Here is a 21,492-nt window from a genome sequence, read left to right on the forward strand (position 1 = left end):
TTTATTATTTTTATATAAATTTTTTTGTACAATTTTTTTAATCTATTTAAAACATATTGAAAATGATTTTATTGTTAACAATTAATTTAATTGATAACAATTAATTTAAATTTAGTGTTCCAGAAATCGGAGAAGATTTACCAGGAAAATATCCTCTATTGAAGGAAGATAAAAGTCCGGAATTTACAAATATTACAATAGAAAAATGTATTGCTGTTATTGGAAGACAAGCATTAGAATTTGAAGAAACAATTAAAACATTAGAAAAACAAATAGAAAGTAATTTTGCTTATTTTATGTACATTCTTATTTTTAATTTAAGTTATATATTTTACAAAATTGATTTTTAGATGTTAATGATATTTCTTCAGAAAATCTATTTAAAAATATATTAAATCCTCTAGAGGAAATATATACTTCTTTGAATATTACATGGGGCATTTCAAAAACATTATATTTAGGAAATCAGAGTTTAATGCCTACACAATATTATATAAATATTGATGGACGTGCTAGAAGAGCTTGTGCTTCTAAATATATTAGTACACCAATATACCAAGCATGTAAAAATGTTTTGAATAACAATCATAGCAAATTAAGTGATGAACAAAAAAAAGTTTTAACAAAATATATATTAGAAGGAAAATTAAATGGATTAGAATTATCTGAAAAGAAAAAGGAACAATTTTCAGCATTGAGATTGTGGTTATGTGAAAAAATTAAAGAATATTCACAAAAATTAGAGGTTTGTAAATATGAACAAGTTAAAAGAATATTAATTGTAATTATTTTTTTTTTGTAGACTGCTATAAATCATCTTTCTTTTACTATAAGAGATCCTGCACTAGTGAAAGATTTTCCTGAAGAATTTTTGAAATCTATTGCACCAGATTCTACACAATTTCTCGTTGGGCCATGGATAATAACTTTAACTCCAGATGTTGTAGAGCCATTTATAGGTATATATTTATTTATAAAATTAAATATTGGTCAATTAAAATTATATTAATCTTTCTTATTTTTCTATTAGAACATTGTCCTGATCGTGCTTTAAGATGTAAAGTGTGGGAAACAAATGTTATTAAAGCATCTGTATTACATGATAAATCAGTACAAACAAGCACAACTTTGGAAGATATTAGACAGAAGAGAAATCAAGAGGCTAATTTGCTAGGATACAAATCATTTGCTGACTTAAGTATGGAAACTAAAATGGCAGCTAGTGTGGAAAATGTTTATCATGTATTGAATACTTTATTAGCTACAGGTAAAATTTTTAATTGAATTTAAATAAATTAATAACTATAATATTGTACTTTTTCTCTAAAAGCTCGTCCTGCTCAAGAATATGAAATTAAAGAACTTCAAGCATTTGCAAGTAAAAAAGGTCTTGAAGGTACACTTCAACATTGGGATGTATCATATTGGGGTAGACAACAATTACGAACTGTATATGAGTAAGTACAAGACAATGTTTAAAAATATTTAATAATAAGAAAATATGAATATGTATAATTGTAACATCATTTATAGGTATAAGGAAGAGGATTTAAATAATTATTTTCTTTTACCAAAAGTATTAAATGGTTTATTTGAACTGATTGAAATTTTATTTGATGTAAAAATTATTGAAGCCAAAAAAACAGATCTTTGGCATAAAGATGTTCGATTTTTTGATATCTTTGATATAAGGGAATCAACCACTGATCCATTAGGCAGTTTTTACTTAGATCCATATGCAAGAAGAGATGAAAAAATTCGAGCATCACAGAATTCAGGATATACGGTTTCGATACAAAATAAAAGTAAAATATGTAATATAAAACCATTAGTTGCATTAATATTTAATTTTCAACCACCTATCAATGAGAAACCTTCTTTGCTTTCATTCAAAGACCTCCAAACGCTATTTCGACAGGTAAATGTATATTAAAGTAATATTTAATATTATAAATTTTTCTTAATATTAACTTTTTTTATTTAGTTCGGACATGCATTACATTATTTGTTAACAAAAGTGGAATATACAGATATTGCTGGACTTTCGTTCACAGAATGGGATGCATTATTTATTTCTGATTATTTTCTTGAAAATTGGTATATTTATTCAAATTTCTGTATTTTTATAATTCATGTTTACATATGTACGTACATATATACATAAAATTTTTTATTCTTTTGTTTTATTTTAGGTTATATGAGCCATTATTTTTGCAAAGAATTTCATGTCATCAAATTACAGGAGAATCATTACCATTAAATATGATTGACAAGTTGAAAAATGCAAAAACGCATTTATCAGGTTATAATTTATGCAAAGAATTATATTTATCACAATTTGATTTAGAATTGTATTCTAGGTAAGATTGAATATAATAATATATATATTTATATGTTATATTTAATTAATTTTTAATTAATTTTTAGCAAAGAATTTTGGAATAATATAATGAATCGTTTATGGAAAAAGTATTTTGTACTTCCTCCTAATAAAAAGGACAGTCATATATGTTCTTTTGAATCTATATTTAGTGGAAATTGGGCAGCTGCTTATTACAGGTAATATTTTATAAATGATAAATATACACATACATATATACATACATATCTTTTTAATAGAATATAAGAAAAAAATTTATATTTTCAGCCATATTTGGTCAAAAATGATTGCTGCTGATTTATATAGTACTTTTCAAAATGTCTCTTATGAGAATAAAGAATCGTTAAAAACACTCGGTAATAGATATCGCGAATCATTTTTAGTTGTAGGTGGCACTTATTCTGCACGTGAAAATTTCAGAAAATTCAGTGGAAGAGATCCTAATCCAAAAGCACTTTTGAAAACTCTTAATTTAGATATAAAGAGTAATATGTTAGAAACCGAGATATCTCAAAAAAATAAAACAATGAACAATGAAATGTAATTTGTACAAAGATAAATAATGAAAAGATTTTGTTTCTTATTTAAAAAACTTATTTCATTACAATGTTGTATAATTTTAGGGATAAAAACATCACGTTTAGATATATAAATAAATATTTATTTTAATTTATATTGTATTTTTTGTTTATAAATATAGTATAATTTTTATAATGAATACTGAATTGAAATTAGTAAATAGTTAAAAACATAAAATGCAATAATTTGTAAGAATATAATTTTTATACATATTTACAGAGAATATTAAAATTACATTAAAGAAGATACCTATTGTTCTTATATAATAATCAAATATCATAATTAAAAATTATGGAAGTAAAACAACTGTGATAATACAAATAAAAAGAAAAATTATTACTATCCAATAGCCACATGTACGATCTTTAAAACTAATAGTTCTTACATGATGTGTCCTGTTAATTAATGATTCATCAGTTCTATCCATATGATCAGCTAGATGATCAATTATTTCTATAAATAAAAAAAATTAAGAAATCTCAAAAAAATTTATATTATTAAATTTTTAAATAATAAATAATATTAATTTTAATTTACCATTTTGATGATTTACTTCATTACTAATAGTCTGACCAATTTCTTTTTGTCTTGCAATAACTTTACATAACTCTTCTAAACCTTTATTTTGCTCTATAAGAAAATAAATAAAGAAATAAATAAAATAAAAAAAGAAATAATATTCAGCAATCAGAAAACATGTTAAAATTTCTACCTTCTAAAGCTCTATCTCGTTGTGACATAAGATCAGTAATGGATATTTGTGTATCTATAAGTTTATCATCATCACCATTATCATCATCATCGGCTGCCCAAGAAGTTGTACCTCCATCTGCAAACGCTGATGTCCCTGATGTAAGTAAATTTGCACGAGAAGAAGCAAAATTATTTGTACGTGCATCACATAATTCTTGCAAATGTACATCCCTACTCTTCAATATTTCTATTTGACGTATTCTTCGTTCTGCTTCTTCAACAGTTCTGCATATCTTTGTATTTTAAGAAAAAAATATTAAAACAATAAATTTTTAACATTTTAATTAAATAATCAAGAAAAAGGATACATAGCCTTAGACTTTAATGCATCATCTACTTTATCTTTAAGTTGTTGAACTTCACGATTGTATTGTTTTATACGTATTCGTATATTCGCAGATATACTTGCATATGTTTGCAAAGTTTTTGAATGTTTATTGCGCGCTGTAAATTGTTCCATAATTTCTCTGAAAAGTTTCTCACAGGCATCATATTCCGTTAACCTATGTGATTTCATAAATTCTTAAACAGAACTTCAAATTTCAAAGACAGACAGAAAAAGTCAAAATTAGTTATTCTTACCAAGGATCGTTGTCTTCAATATAAACGAGTGCCATTTTTGCGAAATTGTCAAAACTATATTAAAATATTATTCAAATAATGATTTATATTACATATAAAATTTTTATATATTCATTATTAAAGTTATTATTATTATTAATAATTATTTATAAATAAATAATATATTTTTCAATTATCATTTTTTGAAATTGATGATGCAGATAAAACTAAAAAATCTATATTTTTGTTTAATGTTTCATAAATGAAAGGATACAAATTCACTAATAAATAAAGAATTTTTTAAAATTGAGATACATTATTAATCAAAATAAGTTTTTATAAAGTAACGCGATATACCTTATTCAACGATTTATCATCAAAAATGACATATAACTATGAATAAGCGCATGCGTATGCAATAGTAATTAAAGAAAATCATGGAGGGGGTTTAGCATGAAGGAGAAGGGTAAAGAGATCGTCTATAAGAGTGAAACAAAGAGAACTAAAGAAAAGATTTACGAGTGGAAAAAAGAAGAATATATGGTGTGGTGGCAAGACCAGTTATATTTTTATTATCAACTGGCATATTTTGTAAAGCTAGTTAGACGAATACATTTGACGTCTAAGAGCAAACGAAAAGAGATGTGAAAAAATGTCGGATAAAAGTGAAACTCGGTGATCTAAACTGGGCAAATATATAATAGTGAAGGAAAAAAAATTCGATAGATTATTAACGTTGCTTTTTGGAAGGTCACGATCATCAGTAACCACTGCGTCAGTAGATAGTTAATTGAAAGAGGGGAACCTGTGAAGCTTGATTTCATACAGGTCAACACGTACGCACGATACAAAAGAAAAGGAGAACACATACGGTGAAATAACTTGAAGAGATCGCACGTATGCTACAATCCTTTGAAAAAATTTACGAATGGGGCACGGGTGCGTCTACGAGATGAAATTTTATACACGAATGGAATACCTTTGTTATTGTTATGCATATTGATTTTTAACGCGTGAACTATAATTTCGATATTTATTTTATGTTACAGAAAGATGTTTATTATTTTTTTTATTTGTGACTGTGATTAAAACGAATATTTTTGGTAGCTACAATCATCTTTCTTCAATAATGCCAAGTTATTATTATTGTTTATAACATTAACTTTTCTTAGATTGAAATATGAGTAGCACGGAATCTACAACTTTGATTGCTAATATGACGTCCACAACTGTCACTGCAATTTCTGAGAAAACAGCTCCAATTTTTTTACAAACACGAGCAGCTCAAGGTATTGCTGGTGCATTTGTTTGGGTTGCATTATTTTTAACTTGTCAACAGGTACTTTGTATTATATTTTGATATAATTTTATTAATTGAAAAATCAATTTTTGATTTCTTAATTTTTGATTTCATTTTTTTTTTAGATTTATCAACACTTAAGGTGGTATACTAATCCAACAGAACAAAGATGGATAGTTAGAATTCTGTTTATAGTACCAATTTATGCTACTTATTCTTGGGTGTCTCTACTATTTTTCAACAGCGAAAGTTATTATGTTTATTTTTTTACTGTTCGAGACTGTTATGAAGCATTTGTTATATATAACTTTTTGTCATTATGCTACGAGTACCTGGGTGGTGAAGGAAATATTATGTCTGAAATACGTGGCAAACCTATTCGTTCTAATTGTTTATATGGAACATGCTGTCTAGTTGGGAAAACATATACAATTGGTTTTCTTAGATTTTGCAAGCAAGCTACTTTACAATTTTGCTTGGTAAAACCAGTAATGGCATTTGTCATTATATTTCTTCAGGCATTTGGTCATTATAGAGATGGAGATTGGTCTCCAGATGGAGGCTATATTTATATAACTATAATTTATAACATCAGTGTATCTCTTGCACTTTATGGACTTTTTCTCTTCTATTTTGCTACAAGAGACCTGTTAACACCATTTGAACCTGTCTTAAAATTTTGTACTGTTAAGAGTGTTATCTTTCTTTCATTTTGGCAAGGTAATATGAGATTATTTAAAATATTATGTATCAAAAATATTAATCTTATTTTATTTCAGGAGTATTATTGGCAATTCTTGAAAAAGCAAATGTAATTTCTCCTATAAGTTTAGATCAATCAACTAGTGCAGGAACGGTTTCTGCTGGTTATCAAAACTTTTTGATTTGTATTGAAATGTTATTTGCTGCTATAGCTTTACGTTATGCATTTCCTTACCAAGTATATTCAGCTGGTTGTGTTACGGATTCAAGAGGAAGAAGTGTAACCATGCAAAGTATTAGCAGTAGTTTAAAGGTATATTATAACAATTTCTAAATAATATAATAAATAAAATAATGAAATTAATATATTTTAATATTTATAAATAGGAAACTATGAATCCAAAAGATATAATGACTGATGCCATCCATAACTTTCATCCACAATATCAACAGTATACTCAGTATAGTTCTGGTATGTATACATTATTTATTTTTATTAAAATATTTTTTTTATTTAAATATATGTATATATAAATATTATATTTTAAATTGTTGATTGTATATTTTCATATAGCATGATATAATGAATGATGAATCAAAATCATACATTTCACACATTATTTATTTATATCATTTAAATTTTATATTTTTTAATATATTAATATATTATACGCGTAAAATATAGAAAATATGTTATAATTATTAAAATATTTTATTCAAATTTAAATTAAACAAATAATATTTATTATGTTGTTTTAACTGTGAATTTTAGTTTTTTAAATGATAAATATTTATCATTTTAATATAATAATCATTCAATATACTTTACTGCCAATCATTAGAACAATAAAATAGTATAAATTCATTTATATTTATCTTTTGCAATAAAAATTAATAAAATATTTCTTGGAAATATAAAAAAGTATTTTTTACTATGAATTTGATTAATATGTGCCAATTAAAATTCTTTGAAGGCACTTTCTTTTTACTATTTTTCAGACGTTAATACCAACTTGCCGTATGAAAAACTATGAAAACACAAGGCATCGTTTTTTAATTTCAAGAAATTGGACATGAAGCATTCATATATTTTTAATGGAGATTGAAAAATTTTTAATATAATTCATTAAAATTTACATTATAATTTACATAATATTTTAAGTTTAAATCAAATTTTAGAGTGGACATAGTATTCTCTGCTCAAATTATGATTTAAGATTTATATTAAAATCAATATACATAAACATATACATATACATAATCATATGATTTATTAATTTTGCAATTAATAAAATCTACTGTACAATAGAAAATAAACACTTAACATAGGAGCACTTAGAGTACAGTGTAATTTCATAAAAAAATTAACTTTTTAATAAATGCAAAAGACAAATAATAATTGATTACTATTCTGTGGCAGTATTGTAATTATATATTATTTTATAAACAAAATAATAATTATTAAAATATATATTGCTATTATGTAATGCTTTTATATTTAAAAAAAAGGCATGGTTTATATTTCATTTAGCATGTTTAATATAGCTATATTTTTCATATATTTTTTTCATATACATGTGTTTAATAATTTTCTTAAAATTAGTAAATTGAATTCTTTATTGTTATAACATGCATGAATTATTTAATGGATATATAATATTTGTAGTGATGTATTGAAAAAATAAAAAAATGCTGTAAATTGTGCTATGTGTAAAAAAATTTTATCAGTTCATACGTAAAATTATACATAGCCTGTAATTGATATTCTAAATGTTTTGAATGAAAAAGAAAAAAATATTGGCATGATTTTTCGCTGTTCGCTGGCTGATTATATATTTATTAGTAACGGCTTTGTCAGCGATAATACGTGATGTAATGTAACAATCAGGAGCTCCTAAAGGACAACGTGGTATGCGGATATCCAGCTTCGATCCAGATGATCCACAGAATATGACAATACCACCACCTCAAAGACGGCATACTTCTCATCAACGCGTTGCTACAATTTCTCAAAATTATAATGAGAAGACAATGCTGTTGAGCAGTGATGATGAGTTCCAATAGATATAATAAATCATGTACAAAAAGATACAAAAGAGAAAAAGATCGAAAAATACATTAATGTTGGACTTCCGTGAAATTAATTTCAAGAAAACACTATGTATACTATTAATTGATTATACGTCATTAGGTAGGAACGTAACTCGCTCACAGAACAAACAAATAAACAATTCAGTGATGTAAATTATGCATCACGATATAATAGTTCCATGTTACATTCATGTTAATACATGTATTATGTTACATCATGTAGCATAGAAGATATTTATTTTAATATGCTGAACATGTTTAAGGCAATGTTACCTATAGAGGTGGCTATCTATTATAATAATATAACAATTTTTATTTTAAAAAATAATTTACGTTTTTCAGAAAAAGGCATTGTACAGTACTTAATGTTCAAATACTCACAAATATGTTGCTGCATTATTTACTGTAGTTAAACAATATTTTTACACTTTGAACAAACACTATGTATATGTTTATATACCAATATTTCTAATTCATATGAGATTACCGTGTAATTTTGCCAGTGGAAAATATTTATTTTATAAAATACACTAAGAAAAATACTTCTAATTATTGCACGCGTCCGGTATATATATATATATATATATATATATATTTATGTAATGTATGTGTGTGTGGTGTGTGTGGATACTGTATGACATTATGCGCGCATGCATTATGTGAATATATGATATGAATATACACTGAAATATATATATATATATATATATATATATACATATATATGTATATATATATAGCTGAGCTACAAAAATCTTTGCGTCCTAGATTAAAAAATAAATGAGTGTATATATCGTTAAAATAGAATGTATTTAATAATTTACGAATTAAACAATTTTTCTTCGATATACTTGTTTTATTTATATATTATTATTTGATACTTATTTGATATTGTTTTACTAATTTTATATTATAGATATGAATATTTTGTATTTAATACTTTCTATATATTAACATTTCTTAAATATTATATATTATTAATATTTCTTATATATTAGATTTACTTAGGTATTTTAAAAAATGAAAATGGATATTAATCTAAATCTTAATTAAACTTTATTTTTTCTATACAATAGAATGAATTATGTATACATAAATTTTTATGGAAAGAGTATATTATTCTGTTTCACAAAATAACAATAATTTGTTAGAATAAATCACCATTTTGTACACTTAACAATTAGTATTATTTATATTAGTTAATTTTTACCAATGATCTATTCATGATCAAAAAAAATCATGAAATTAATTAAGTTGATTTAAACATGGATTAATCAAATATAAAATCAAATCTAATTGACCTACAAAAGCATATAGCATAATTACATTAATGCATTGAAATATTACAATTAGTAGTGAAAAAATAACTTAGCATTTTTGTTAACAGCCTTTTTTTGGCAGAAAATTTGTACACATATGTGTATATAAAATAGTATAATATTTATTACAATATTTTTACCAACCTATCCAATATGTATCTTTATTTGTTACAATTTTTTTCCATCCATGCCAAGGTGATTCTATATCTTGTTCTAATAATGAATTGCAAGATTCTTTTTCTAAATTCACTTTATTTAATCGTTCAGTATATATCTTTGAGTCTGAAATTTTCTCTCTAATAGATAAAGAATTTTTATCCTCATCCTCAATATCTTGATATTGTAATTCATCATCCATATAAACAACAACATCATTTTCTTCATTTGTGTATTTATTGTATTTTTCGGTAACATTTTGTTTTAATACTTTATCTTTTTTATTTTGACCATTACTGTCTTCTGCATTGTTACTGAAATTAATTGGTTTAAATCCAATTGATCTTAAGCGAGCAATTTTTGTATCATTATCTGGGATATTAACAGGTACAAATGCAGATACTCTTTCAAGCGAACATTTATTTTGTCCTCTTACATTCAAAATGTTATTTTTTAATGATATATTTGCATCCACAGGATGCTGTATATTATATAAATCTGTACAAGATACAAATTTTTTATCAGACCGAGATATTGAATAATTATTACTTGCATCAGATTTCATAGTTTCGTTCATTTCATATTTTGTATCTTTAAAATCACCATATTCTATTTTAATAAAAGTATATTGTTCATTATGAACATCATTTTGCAAGATATTATTTGATTTTAAATTTTTTAATGGTTCTTTAAGAAGAGAACATTGAGTAACAGCATCTGTTTTATAGGATTTTGAAATTCTTTTTTCATAACAATTTCGCAACAATTTTTCATCAGTTTTATTACATTTTGAATCTCTATGAATTGTATCTATTAATTTTCTTTTCCGATTTTTAATAGTTGTTATATCTTTGCTTTCTATAATTTTAATATTTTTTTCTATATGTTCTGATTTTTTATTATTAATATTATCAATATTATTTTCGTTTATTTTATTATTAGTAATTATGGTTTTTTTTGTATCATAATTCTTATTTACTTTTCTAGAAACATTAAGATTTTTATTTTTTTGGTGTTTTACATTTAAAGTATCTGATCTTTTAATATTTCTAGTTTCATTAGTTTTAACACGTTTACAACGAGTTATTTTTGTAAGTTTATTTCTGCTTTGAATAGTAGATCGTTTTGTATTAACTTTACATTTATTTAATGTATATATTGTACCATCAAAATGATCATATGATTGTTTTGTATATGCATTATTAATACATCGTAATCTTCTATATCGTGGACCACGTATTTTAGGTCCAATTTTTGCATCTATTAATAAATTTGTAATTTCTCTTCTCTGTTTTTTATTTATATGTTTCTTTATTGATGAATCGATTGTTCTTACAGTTTGTAAATGCATTCTTGTTTTTATTGAATTTTCAGCATTTTTTTTAATATATTTTTTTGAATCTGATAGACAATCCATATTTTTATTTTTTAAATCTTTACAAATATCTATATTTCCTTTATTTTTTCTAGAATATTGTAAAATATCTGAAGATTGTATAGATTCTTTTTCAAATTTTTCACTATGTAATTTATTATATTTTATCATTTCTGATTTACTTTTTACTCTTCTAGATAGTTTTCTACGTCTTCTAAATTTGTAATACCTTGATTCATTTAAATCATCTGAAATAATTTCAAATTTAGTTTTTCCTTTTATTTCTTCTTTGTTACTTTTTTGTGTTCCTATTTTATCTTTGATTTCTGATTTGATTGTCATTGTATTTCCTGTTTGTAATGCTATAGATTGTTCTGAAGTTATTCCTATCATATTACCCATTAGTAATTTTGACAAAGGATGATTTTTATTATTAATTAAATAAAGGATTTTATCTGGTGTCAAGGAATCTAAAGAATCAAGTGATTTCAATTCCTGTAATTCTTTTGACATCATCTTATATGCTGAAATTTCATTTTTATACATACAATTTGTTATATTCAACATATTAGTTGTATCAGATGAATTTATAGTATTGTTACATAAATCTTTAAAATCATTACTTATTTCTTTAGATGTAACATTGCATTCAAATCTATGGTAAGAATTTGCATTTGTATTATTTGTATCATTATTCATTTTTGTATTAGTACTTTTAGCAAATTTTATTTTTATTGAATCTGGTTTTACTGAATTAAACGAAATGTAATTAATACGTTTAGAAAATTCATTTGTCGCGATCGTTTGAGATTTTCCATCAAAATTTTTATTTTTATCTTTATTAGATAAATTCCAATTTTCTATGTGTTGATTAGTTTTGTGAATATTGAGTGATTTTGTTGTTCTACAAAATGGTGATGAAGTATTTTTCTTATTATCATTTCGTGTATTATGAGACGAATTATATAATCCTGTACGTATAGAAATATTTGTATTATGAGTTTTAGATCCTTTGTTTTCAATATGACTTAGTGACTTTTTTGATATAGTAGATATACATGGTACATTTGATGTATATTCTGTATTTAATTTTTTAAATACATGACGAGTCACTATTGCGCTTTTAGTTATATTTTTTATTTTTTTTTCATTTACTTTTTTATTTTCAATATTTTGAGATTGTGAGAATCCAAATGAATTTTCATGTTTCTCTTTTTGAATTATAGATTCAGCACCATGTGAATATTTTTTAAATTCGTATAAATTTGGTGCAGAATTTTTTAAGTAATTTCGTAAAGATACAGATGTAGAATGTAAAGTAGAAGTACAATTACTTATAGCTAAAGGAACTGGATTTATCCATAATGATGGTTCTTGATCACTTAAACGTAATAAAGCAAATTTATAATATTTTACAGAATCTGAATTTATACCTATCCAAAATTTTGTTACAATGTATAAACCATCATATCTATAACCTGTTTTAGGTGCAAAATCATTGAGCAAATTATAACTTCTGATTAATCTCACTGGTATTTGATTTTCATAATTTTTAATAAGTGGATCTTTATCTAATTTCCCAATAAAATATTTTTGTCCTGTAAGAGTAAGAGAATTACCCAAATCTATATCTTCATTTAAATTAATGCTTGAAGTACAAATTGAAGTAACTCCAAATGGCCCATTTTGAATATCCTCATCAAAAGGATCATGAACACGATCCCTAGAACAATCCATACGAATACCCCACCATGAACCAGATGGAAATCCTGAGATGGGTCCATATATATAGTTTATAATCTAACATAAAATATCATAATGAAATTTCAAAATTGATATAAAAAGATACATAAGTAAGTTTCATTTTGATCTTACATTTTTTTTACACCAAGGGTTTAACTGTACTTCTTCTTTGGTCGATTTCATTTGACATATGTAATTAAGTTTAATAAATAAATTTTCATAATCTTTTTTGCTTTTGATGTCTACCTGAAAAATATTTATAAATTAATATTATTTATATATTATATATTAATATATATATATATATTAAAGTAATTATGCAGTACTCACTTGATTTTTGGAACATGATTCCTTTAACATTTTTTCATTTTCTCGAACGGTATTTGCAAAAAAGATCGTTAAAGTATCATTCTTAGCCATTTTATAACAGATGATGAATAAAAATATATACGATATGTACAAACAATCAATCACAAACTATCTTTTCACTTATATGTATATGTATATATAGTTAAAATCTTGAAAGTATATTAAACTTCTTCATTTGTAATATCAATGCATGTATGTTTCATATTTCATAATTTTATTTAAAATGTTACATTTTATCTTTTAAAGTTTAAACTAATATATATATATATATATTTCAAATTGCTTCCTAACCAACATTTTTATTCCGTCTCGTAAATTAAGCATAAAGCAAGTCTTTTTAAAAACAAATATGGCGTACTTTTATTTTCTCCGTGCATCCAGTTTCATACATTGATCATTTATTGCGTCGTATATATAAAATAATTATATTTTTTCAACAATCTATACTTTTTATTTTTTTTTATAATAGTTAGTTTTTTTATAATAAATAAATAAATGTATAAAAAATCTAAATCATAAACAATATAATTGAAATATAATTGAAATTCATTAGAACTAAATAATTCCGAAATGCAATTTCAAATACTTATCAATATTCAAATATAAATATAAATTGTTTCATAAAAAAATAAGTTTTTACAAATTAATACTGTTTTCAATTATATAATTTTGGTAACATTGACTATATTAATTACTGTTTCTAATTTAAATAGATTAAAAATATTATATATTAATTAAAAATATATATATATGAAGAAATCAAAAAATATTTAACAAATTATATACGAATATTATTATATTATTAATTAATATTAAAGTTTATATATTTAATTCATATATATATATATATATATATATATATATACAAATACTTCAAATTGACATATATCATTTTAATAGATAGAGATCATTTCAACATCCAGTTAAGTTCTTAAATAAGCATAAATTTATAATTCTTTTAAATAATTATATATATATATAATATATATATATTTTAGGTTCATAAAAAATCTTTATTTTTTTGTCATAATGTATATTAACATTAAAAATTTATTTTTGTACATGTTATTAAAAATTTGAATGTTGTAAATTAAGTTTTTTTTATTATTGAAAAGAATGTTCTTCTTCTGGATTTAATGAGCATTCGATGTTCTGTTGAGTTACAAAAACATTTTGAGCTTTTGTTGCTATATTTCCCTATTATGAAAAAATATTTACATTTAATGATTCAATAAATTCCATAAATTTAATAAATTGTATTTTATTTATATTAATATATTATACATACCTGAGTTACTGTAGTAGTAGTATGACTACCACTAGACATACAAACAACTACTAATTTTGGTGTATTACTTTGTATATGAGTTTTTTGTTGAGTAACATTAGTTTGGGCTATTTTAACTTGTTGTTGCGATTGTTGCTGTTGTTGTTGTTGAGATTGTTGTTGTATTGCATTACTATTAATATTTGTAGCTGTTGGCGTTTGAGATCGAGATTGTAAAATAACGAATTTTTGTCCTCCAGCTGTGGTAGTTCCACCAGCAGTTCTACTTGTACCAAGCATAATTGTGCGTCCAGCTTGTTGCCCAGGACTAGAATTTGTTACTTCAATAAAAAGAAAAAAATAAAATCATTATTTACATTTAAAATAAATACATATTTTAACTTCATGTTGATAGGAATAATATTACCAGCTTGTACAATAGTTTTTCCAGTACATGTAGGACCTTGTTGATTTGCTGTTAAAGCTGTAGTTGTAGATGCAGTTGTTGCTAAAGTAGCTGGTTGCGTACGAGCTTTTGCAACGGCTGCACACAATGCAGGACCTATATAACCATAATCTTGTTTGTAATCTTCTACATAATCTGGAGGAGATCGTATTGTTTTTAAGACAGGAGCTACCGATTTCTGCAAATTGTATCGCGTATTTTTCTATTATTTTTTATAAACATACACATTTTTATATAAACATATTATATAACATAATAAAATTTATATCGATAAAAAATAATACTCACTACAAGTAGAGTTTTTATATGACCTGCTCCATTTTTATCTACACTTGATAAAGTAGGCCCTTCGATACATGATTCAATACGTTCTGAAATAGATTTAATTTTAGGAATAACTAATGCTTTAATAACTTCTGGTCCTAATTCACATAATCCCTCAATTGCTCCATAAAGTGATGCCAATGGAGTCTAAAAAATACATTATTATATTATTTCATTTCTAGCTTTTTTTTATAAGTTTTAAAATTATACCTGACTATTTTTTGCCAAAGCTTGACTAAACATTCTAGTTACTCTGGTTTGTACATTATTGGTAGAGGTATTAAAATTTTTACAAATTTGAGCCATAAGACGTGATGCAAAATCACGAAGTGCCCAATGATTATCCACTTCTGGTCTCATACATAATTGACGCGAAACAATACATGTCGCAATAGATGGTATTAATTCATGTAACTATAAATTGAAATATAAAATTAATAAATGTAAAAAACGTGAATATGCACATATATACATCCCATTTCTCTATTGTATATTAATTAATACATACATATTTCTCTAAATAGAGACTTGGATTATCCAAAAGAGCTTTAACCATTCGCATTAAATAAATTAAAAGAGCAAGATTATTTTGTACTACATTAACGCGTACGCCTTCTGCAATAAATGTACACATTCGTGCTAACATTTCATGTAAACCAGGATCAGCTGAGAGGGATTGCAATGCTTCTGCTCTACGCGCTTCATCAGATCCAACACAAGCTTCAGTAATTTCTTTATAATATAATTGTTGTTCAACACTCAATTCATGAGTGGCCAATTGTTTAACATGAACTGTTTCTACATTGCGTAATTTCTGACTTTTACCTCCTCCACCTGGCTTTCCAACACCAATGTTTTGACTTTTGTTTGTAAGTTTACTTGTTGGATCAACACTTTCTAGTTTCTGAACATCTATTATATTATTAATTAATTAATATTAGTGTTATAAAGAAAAAGAAATTTTTATATTATTTTATATTTTATATTATTAATACCTTTAGAAACAGGAGGTGGATTTTCTGGTATCGTAGGTTGAACACCATCTATACAAAGCCAATGAGCGCGTAATGTAATTTCTAAGGGCAATTTAGGCCATGTTTGTCCACCAGACATTGATATAACTTCATTAAGATCGATTTCTTTTTCTTCTACAAAATGTAATTCACGACCACCACCAGAGGCAAAACGAAATGGTATATGATCTTTGGCAAAAAATCCATATGTAGGTTCAATATTTTTTATTTTCAAAGCATGATCTATATCATGTGTTGTCATTCGTTGACGTTTTCCATGTCTCATAAACTTAGCAGCATCCTTTATATAATGTTAAGAATTTCAATTATAGAAATTTAATTCATTTAAAAAATAAAAAAAATTATAATTATTTTTTTATAATTTAAAAATATACAAACCTGAATAATTTCCTTAAGTCTATAACTTACATCTTCGGCTAGATCTTTTGCTGCTTCATCTGGGAAATTTCCAACACCTATACTTTCTGCAATTACCTTTATTGATTCTTGGGATAATGTAGTTCCATAAATAGACTCGCTTTCATTCATCTTTAAATCAATAATAAATACTGCTTACTGAAAATTTTATATTTGATATAAGTTTCATGAACATAATTACTAAATTATAAATACAATTTAATAATTATTTTACATTCAATTTTAATATTTATATTAATTATTACAAAATACAATATTATTTAGATAATTATGATAATTTTGAAAAATCAATAAAAACTTACCAAATAAAAATCTTTTAAGAAATTATAAAAATTGCTTTGTAATTATTCATATAAGAAGTTGTTTTATTATTTTAACATAGATATTGATCAAATCACTATTTGTAGTTCCAATATTTATTCTAATTATTTGTTTACCCATATGACATGAATTTGTATAAAAATGATTATAAAAAATATATAATATTCTTATATTTTTTGTTTATTATGATAAAATATCTCGTTCTTACTTATAATACTATGTAATTAAACTACAGATTTAATAAAATAATTTAATAGAATATTAAAAAAATTAACAATAATAAAAAAAATACAATCACAATTGATAATACGCACTAAAGATTTGATCTTTTTTTTATAATTCTTCATACATGTATTCGTAAATTATCTGTATACAAAAAAATTTATGTTATAAAATAAATTTTTTGTACTATAGACAAGATACAACAAAGCTAACATTCAATGTATTTTATTGTATACAATATGACATATCCGACGCTAGTTTTGGCAGAAACTTGATCACGATATCCCTCTGCCTAATCAAACAGTGGGGATAAAGTGACGTCACATATTTTGCTCTTGCAGCGAATTTCCGTAGGAGAATTGAACCATTTTTAAAAATAATAAGATAATAAAGATAGAAAATAACGTATACTTACTCGTTCGTCCAACACTATAATATGTATATATATATACGTATGCGTGCGTGCGGCTGTGGAATTGAATATTACACCATAAATAATATGTAATCTAGACATGATGCGTATTGTATTTTTGTACGATATTTCAGAAATTCAGATTTTCATTACATTATGTATCATTCTTAATATTATTAATATAGTAAAAAATAAAATTATATTATTTATAAGAAACATACAATGTATTGTTTCATATTAAATTTTTTTTTTCTTTAACTTGTTTGTTTGGTTATAAATGCATTTATCTAAAGAAATAATTTTTAATAATACTTAGTATATCTATTAGTAAAAAATTTAAATCAATTTGATAGAAATATTTATTAATTAATTATTAATAATTGTTCGTTCACTATATTTAAGAATTATTTAAGAATGAGTTGAATTGAAATATACATGTGTTCGATTTATAAACAACAGTAATAAAAATTGAATTTGGACGTGAAAAACATAAGTTCATTAGTTTATATTAATATTTTTTTAAATTATTAGAGTCGTAAATTTTTTTAATATAAATATGTATTCTTGTGATTTGACAAAATGGTCAATCTTTAGTTTATTAGAACCGAAATTTATTTCGAACATCCATATGGCTGTTGTCTATGGTAATAATTACTTTTTGATAGCTATTTTTTTATTTATTTTTTTAATTATTTCTTTTTTGCACAATATTATATATATAACTATAATGTTATTTATTATTTTTATTTACAGGTAACATTGGCAACGAAGCATTAATTGTAACAAATGATAAAATGGTATATGCTGTTGGAAGTAATACTTCTGGATGTCTTGGAACTGGTGATACTCAGAGTACTCTTTATCCAAAGAAAATTAAAGAATTATGTGGTAAAGATATAAAAACTTTTGCATATGGTAAAGGTCCACATGTTTTAGCACTCACAAAGGAAGGAAAAGTATTTAAAATTTATCCAACTATATAAAAAAAATAATAAATATATTAATATTATATTGTTTAATATTAATATAATTTATATGAAAGGTATACTCATGGGGACAGAATTGTCATTATGAATTAGGAAATACTTTTGGCAGTCAAGCTTTAACCCCAGCAATAATAACAAATTTATGTAATGAATTTATTGTTGATGTAGCTTGTGGAAGTCATCATTCTCTTGCATTAACAAATGATGGAGAGGTAAAATACAAATAATAATTTAATTACAGCTATTTTTTTTTGATATAATGTAATATATAATATTTGTTTTAGGTATATGCATGGGGTCAAAATACATCAGGACAAGTAGGTTGTCATGATATAACAACATTAGTACAAGATATACCTAGAAAATTAAATTTTACATTAACTGGCAAAAAAGTTATTTGCATTAGTTGTGGAGACTCATTTAGTGTTGTAGTCACAAATAATGGAGAAGTTTATAGTTGGGGTCGTAATGATGTTGGTCAATTAGGAATTGAAAATAATAATAATGATCAATTTCATCCATGCAGAATAACAGCACTTACAAAAGTAGTAATAGGTGATATTAAATTCTTTTTTTGATATTAAAATATGAATATTTTTAATTTAATTGTTATTTAATTATTATTTTAATTATTATTAATTGTATTTATTTTGATTTATAGAAAAAGTAGTTTGTGGTAGTATACATACTTTAGCATTAAGTGATGAAGGTGTTCTTTATGTTTGGGGAGCTAATAATTACGGACAACTAGGTCTTACTACAGTTTTACTTAATACTAATATTTGGAAACCAACAAAGGTAAAAATATATTTTATAAATATACTCTTTAAAAAAAATTGATAAATATTTTTGTGCAGCTAGAAGTACCAGAAATGAGAAGAGTGCTAGATATAGCAACATCATATTATAATTATATAAGTATTGCTTTATGTGAAGGCAATCGGATATTTATGTGGGGTCAATGTCTAGGCCAAAATGTTAAAGTTCCAACACTTACTCCACTAAAATGTTTGTATGATGTTTTTGCATTTTACGCACTTCCAGCTGTTATGCATCAGCCCCTTATTTTTCACAGTGACGAAGAATCAAACTTAATAGACAGTTTAAAAGAAGCTTTTGATGATCCAGTATGTATATTTTATGAATAATAACATGTTTGTTAATTTTACCACTTTTTGATGTCATCTCTTGCTGCATGTTAAAGACCACTAGTGATCTTATTATTCAAGTTCATGGAATTCCTATTCATGTACACAAAGCAATTTTGAAGATACGTTGTCATTACTTCAGAACAATGTTTCAAGAACATTGGGCAGAAAATAGTCAAAGGTAAATCAATTTTCCAAATATGTATTTATATTTTTTAACTAATATAATATAATATAACTAATATAATTAACTAATATAATTAACTAAACTAATATAATTAATTATACATTATAGTGTTATACATCATGAACAATTTTCGTATGACGTGTATAAAACTTTTTTGAAATATTTATACACCAATGAAATTGATCCATTTCTAGATCCACTCAATGCATTAGGTAAATATTTTCATTTCTTATTGGAAAAAAATATATATAATATATATTGAATAATATATTTTATGAATTATATTGTTTTTTCATAGAACTTTTAGATTTAGCTAATGCTTATTCTGAAAATCAATTAAAAAGATATTGCATACAAATAATAAATAAAGGGATTACAGTCACTAATGTAATCGTTTTGTACAATACATCTATCCAATATAATGCTAAGGTAAATAATATTTTTTTTTATAATTTTTTACATAAAATATCATTAAACTATTTTATATGTCATATATTTCTAGGAATTAGAAGAATATTGTTTTAAATTTGCATTAAATCACATGACTGCAGTGGTACAGACAGCAGATTTTGCTAAACTAGATGAAAGTACAGTTAAAACCTTTATAATTAAAGCTGCTCAAGCCGGTGCTTTTAAAACCTAGCTCAAAATATGCATATTTACAGATCCAAAGAAATCAATTGTGATACTTTGATACGAATAATTCACTTGTTATATTACAAGATTAAATAGATTTTGTTATTAAATATCAGTGTTTCTTAAAAAGATGATGAAAATATTTTTAATATGTAAATTTTGTAATATTGCCTAGCTATTAGAAAATTGTTAATAATTATTTCTATTTGTTAATAATTATTTCTACTATTATTAATTTACTATATAAGTAATCATATTACACTACTTTGTAATTAAAAATTACAATAGAATTCGTGAAAAGATATTTTTTTTATTAATTGTGCATTTTTTACTGCGTTTTATTCATTTTTATATAAATTATAGAATTATACAATTATTACTATTTTTTTTTTTTTAATATATTTCGAATCATTGCAAATATAAATATAAGGAAATATATATATATATATAAATAAAGAGATTAAAGTATATAAATATTTGAAAAAAAAATATAGAATATATATATATACATATATATAAATATATCTTTATCATAAACATAATAATATATATAATGCGAATGTAGTAAGAGTGTATAATCAATATATAACGAATAATTAATATATTTCTTTTTTCCATTTAATAATGCCTCAGGAGTATTAAATTTTATAATTTTATAGCGCATATTTATATTTAATATTACCGATTCAATTCAAAATAAGACAAAATTGATATAATAATGCAATTAAATTTAAATGTATATGA

The 21,492-nt window shown here is 24.0% G+C and overlaps 6 protein-coding genes across 22 annotated transcripts in view; 3 read left to right on the top strand and 3 right to left on the bottom strand.

Annotated features, from left to right (window-relative positions):
* The window catches only part of LOC100868686 (uncharacterized), a 3,662-nt gene extending 457 nt beyond the window's left edge, over window positions 1–3,205 (top strand). Inside the window, exons 2-11 of one of the 2 annotated variants that reach the window (XM_012485871.3) lie at window positions 116–279; window positions 351–745; window positions 803–959; window positions 1,031–1,267; window positions 1,331–1,457; window positions 1,534–1,918; window positions 1,985–2,097; window positions 2,193–2,360; window positions 2,428–2,559; window positions 2,648–3,205. In XM_012485871.3, the coding sequence (XP_012341325.1) occupies window positions 116–279; window positions 351–745; window positions 803–959; window positions 1,031–1,267; window positions 1,331–1,457; window positions 1,534–1,918; window positions 1,985–2,097; window positions 2,193–2,360; window positions 2,428–2,559; window positions 2,648–2,924 (2,155 nt within the window). In that variant the 3' untranslated portion in view covers window positions 2,925–3,205. The remainder of the gene's footprint in view (window positions 1–115; window positions 280–350; window positions 746–802; window positions 960–1,030; window positions 1,268–1,330; window positions 1,458–1,533; window positions 1,919–1,984; window positions 2,098–2,192; window positions 2,361–2,427; window positions 2,560–2,647) is intronic. The other variant, XM_012485873.3, reaches the window with a different exon arrangement.
* Window positions 3,020–4,719, bottom strand: Syx8 (syntaxin 8). 3 transcript variants are annotated; one of them, XM_003693171.4, is made up of 6 exons: window positions 4,631–4,719; window positions 4,295–4,348; window positions 4,021–4,215; window positions 3,672–3,937; window positions 3,497–3,589; window positions 3,020–3,412 (listed from the first exon to the last, which is right to left on the bottom strand). In XM_003693171.4, the coding sequence occupies exons 2-6, from the start codon at window positions 4,327–4,329 to the stop codon at window positions 3,249–3,251; spliced, it is 753 nt and encodes a 250-aa protein (XP_003693219.1). In that variant the 5' UTR covers window positions 4,330–4,348; window positions 4,631–4,719; the 3' UTR covers window positions 3,020–3,248. The 3 variants fall into 3 exon arrangements, with proteins under 3 accessions (XP_003693219.1, XP_086761509.1, XP_012341334.1); XM_086905383.1 differs by having other exon boundaries at window positions 4,548–4,657; XM_012485880.3 differs by lacking the exon at window positions 4,631–4,719 and having other exon boundaries at window positions 4,295–4,435.
* On the top strand, window positions 4,368–9,212 carry Tmep (Transmembrane endosomal protein). 5 transcript variants are annotated; one of them, XM_086905378.1, is made up of 7 exons: window positions 4,713–5,212; window positions 5,323–5,376; window positions 5,446–5,612; window positions 5,699–6,293; window positions 6,353–6,588; window positions 6,663–6,747; window positions 7,275–7,671. In XM_086905378.1, exons 3-7 carry the CDS (start codon window positions 5,454–5,456, stop codon window positions 7,307–7,309), a joined length of 1,110 nt encoding a protein of 369 aa, XP_086761504.1. In that variant the 5' UTR covers window positions 4,713–5,212; window positions 5,323–5,376; window positions 5,446–5,453; the 3' UTR covers window positions 7,310–7,671. The 5 variants fall into 5 exon arrangements, with proteins under 5 accessions (XP_012341329.1, XP_086761505.1, XP_086761504.1 ...); XM_012485874.3 differs by lacking the exon at window positions 7,275–7,671 and adding an exon at window positions 8,164–9,212 and having other exon boundaries at window positions 4,745–5,212; XM_086905381.1 differs by lacking the exon at window positions 7,275–7,671 and adding an exon at window positions 7,942–8,083 and having other exon boundaries at window positions 4,745–5,212.
* Window positions 9,213–9,399: 187 nt separating this feature from the next.
* LOC100871024 (uncharacterized) lies at window positions 9,400–13,813 on the bottom strand. Its single transcript, XM_012485747.3, has 3 exons — window positions 13,290–13,813; window positions 13,092–13,205; window positions 9,400–13,016 (listed from the first exon to the last, which is right to left on the bottom strand). Exons 1-3 carry the CDS (start codon window positions 13,377–13,379, stop codon window positions 9,822–9,824), a joined length of 3,399 nt encoding a protein of 1,132 aa, XP_012341201.2. The 5' UTR covers window positions 13,380–13,813; the 3' UTR covers window positions 9,400–9,821.
* Window positions 13,814–14,320: 507 nt separating this feature from the next.
* Window positions 14,321–17,881, bottom strand: LOC100864754 (transcription initiation factor TFIID subunit 6). 10 transcript variants are annotated; one of them, XM_086905392.1, is made up of 10 exons: window positions 17,472–17,792; window positions 17,139–17,386; window positions 16,798–16,974; window positions 16,381–16,699; window positions 15,894–16,297; window positions 15,596–15,799; window positions 15,350–15,532; window positions 15,023–15,239; window positions 14,617–14,936; window positions 14,321–14,525 (listed from the first exon to the last, which is right to left on the bottom strand). In XM_086905392.1, exons 3-10 carry the CDS (start codon window positions 16,945–16,947, stop codon window positions 14,433–14,435), a joined length of 1,890 nt encoding a protein of 629 aa, XP_086761518.1. In that variant the 5' UTR covers window positions 16,948–16,974; window positions 17,139–17,386; window positions 17,472–17,792; the 3' UTR covers window positions 14,321–14,432. The 10 variants fall into 10 exon arrangements, with proteins under 10 accessions (XP_086761518.1, XP_086761522.1, XP_086761520.1 ...); XM_086905396.1 differs by having other exon boundaries at window positions 16,828–16,974; window positions 17,472–17,681; XM_086905394.1 differs by lacking the exons at window positions 17,139–17,386; window positions 17,472–17,792 and adding an exon at window positions 17,795–17,881 and having other exon boundaries at window positions 15,023–15,263; window positions 16,828–16,974.
* Window positions 17,882–17,918: 37 nt separating this feature from the next.
* LOC100864875 (RCC1 and BTB domain-containing protein 1) lies at window positions 17,919–21,065 on the top strand. The gene is made up of 10 exons (XM_003693173.4): window positions 17,919–18,435; window positions 18,545–18,747; window positions 18,834–18,989; window positions 19,062–19,332; window positions 19,439–19,575; window positions 19,635–19,904; window positions 19,982–20,106; window positions 20,221–20,324; window positions 20,411–20,541; window positions 20,615–21,065. Exons 1-10 carry the CDS (start codon window positions 18,348–18,350, stop codon window positions 20,753–20,755), a joined length of 1,626 nt encoding a protein of 541 aa, XP_003693221.2. The 5' UTR covers window positions 17,919–18,347; the 3' UTR covers window positions 20,756–21,065.
* The last annotated feature ends 427 nt before the right edge of the window (window positions 21,066–21,492 follow it).

The sequence above is a fragment of the Apis florea genome, unplaced genomic scaffold (assembly GCF_048593485.1).
Source record: "Apis florea isolate Af1SG1 unplaced genomic scaffold, ASM4859348v1 contig_2411_pilon, whole genome shotgun sequence".
NCBI lineage: Eukaryota > Metazoa > Arthropoda > Insecta > Hymenoptera > Apidae > Apis > Apis florea.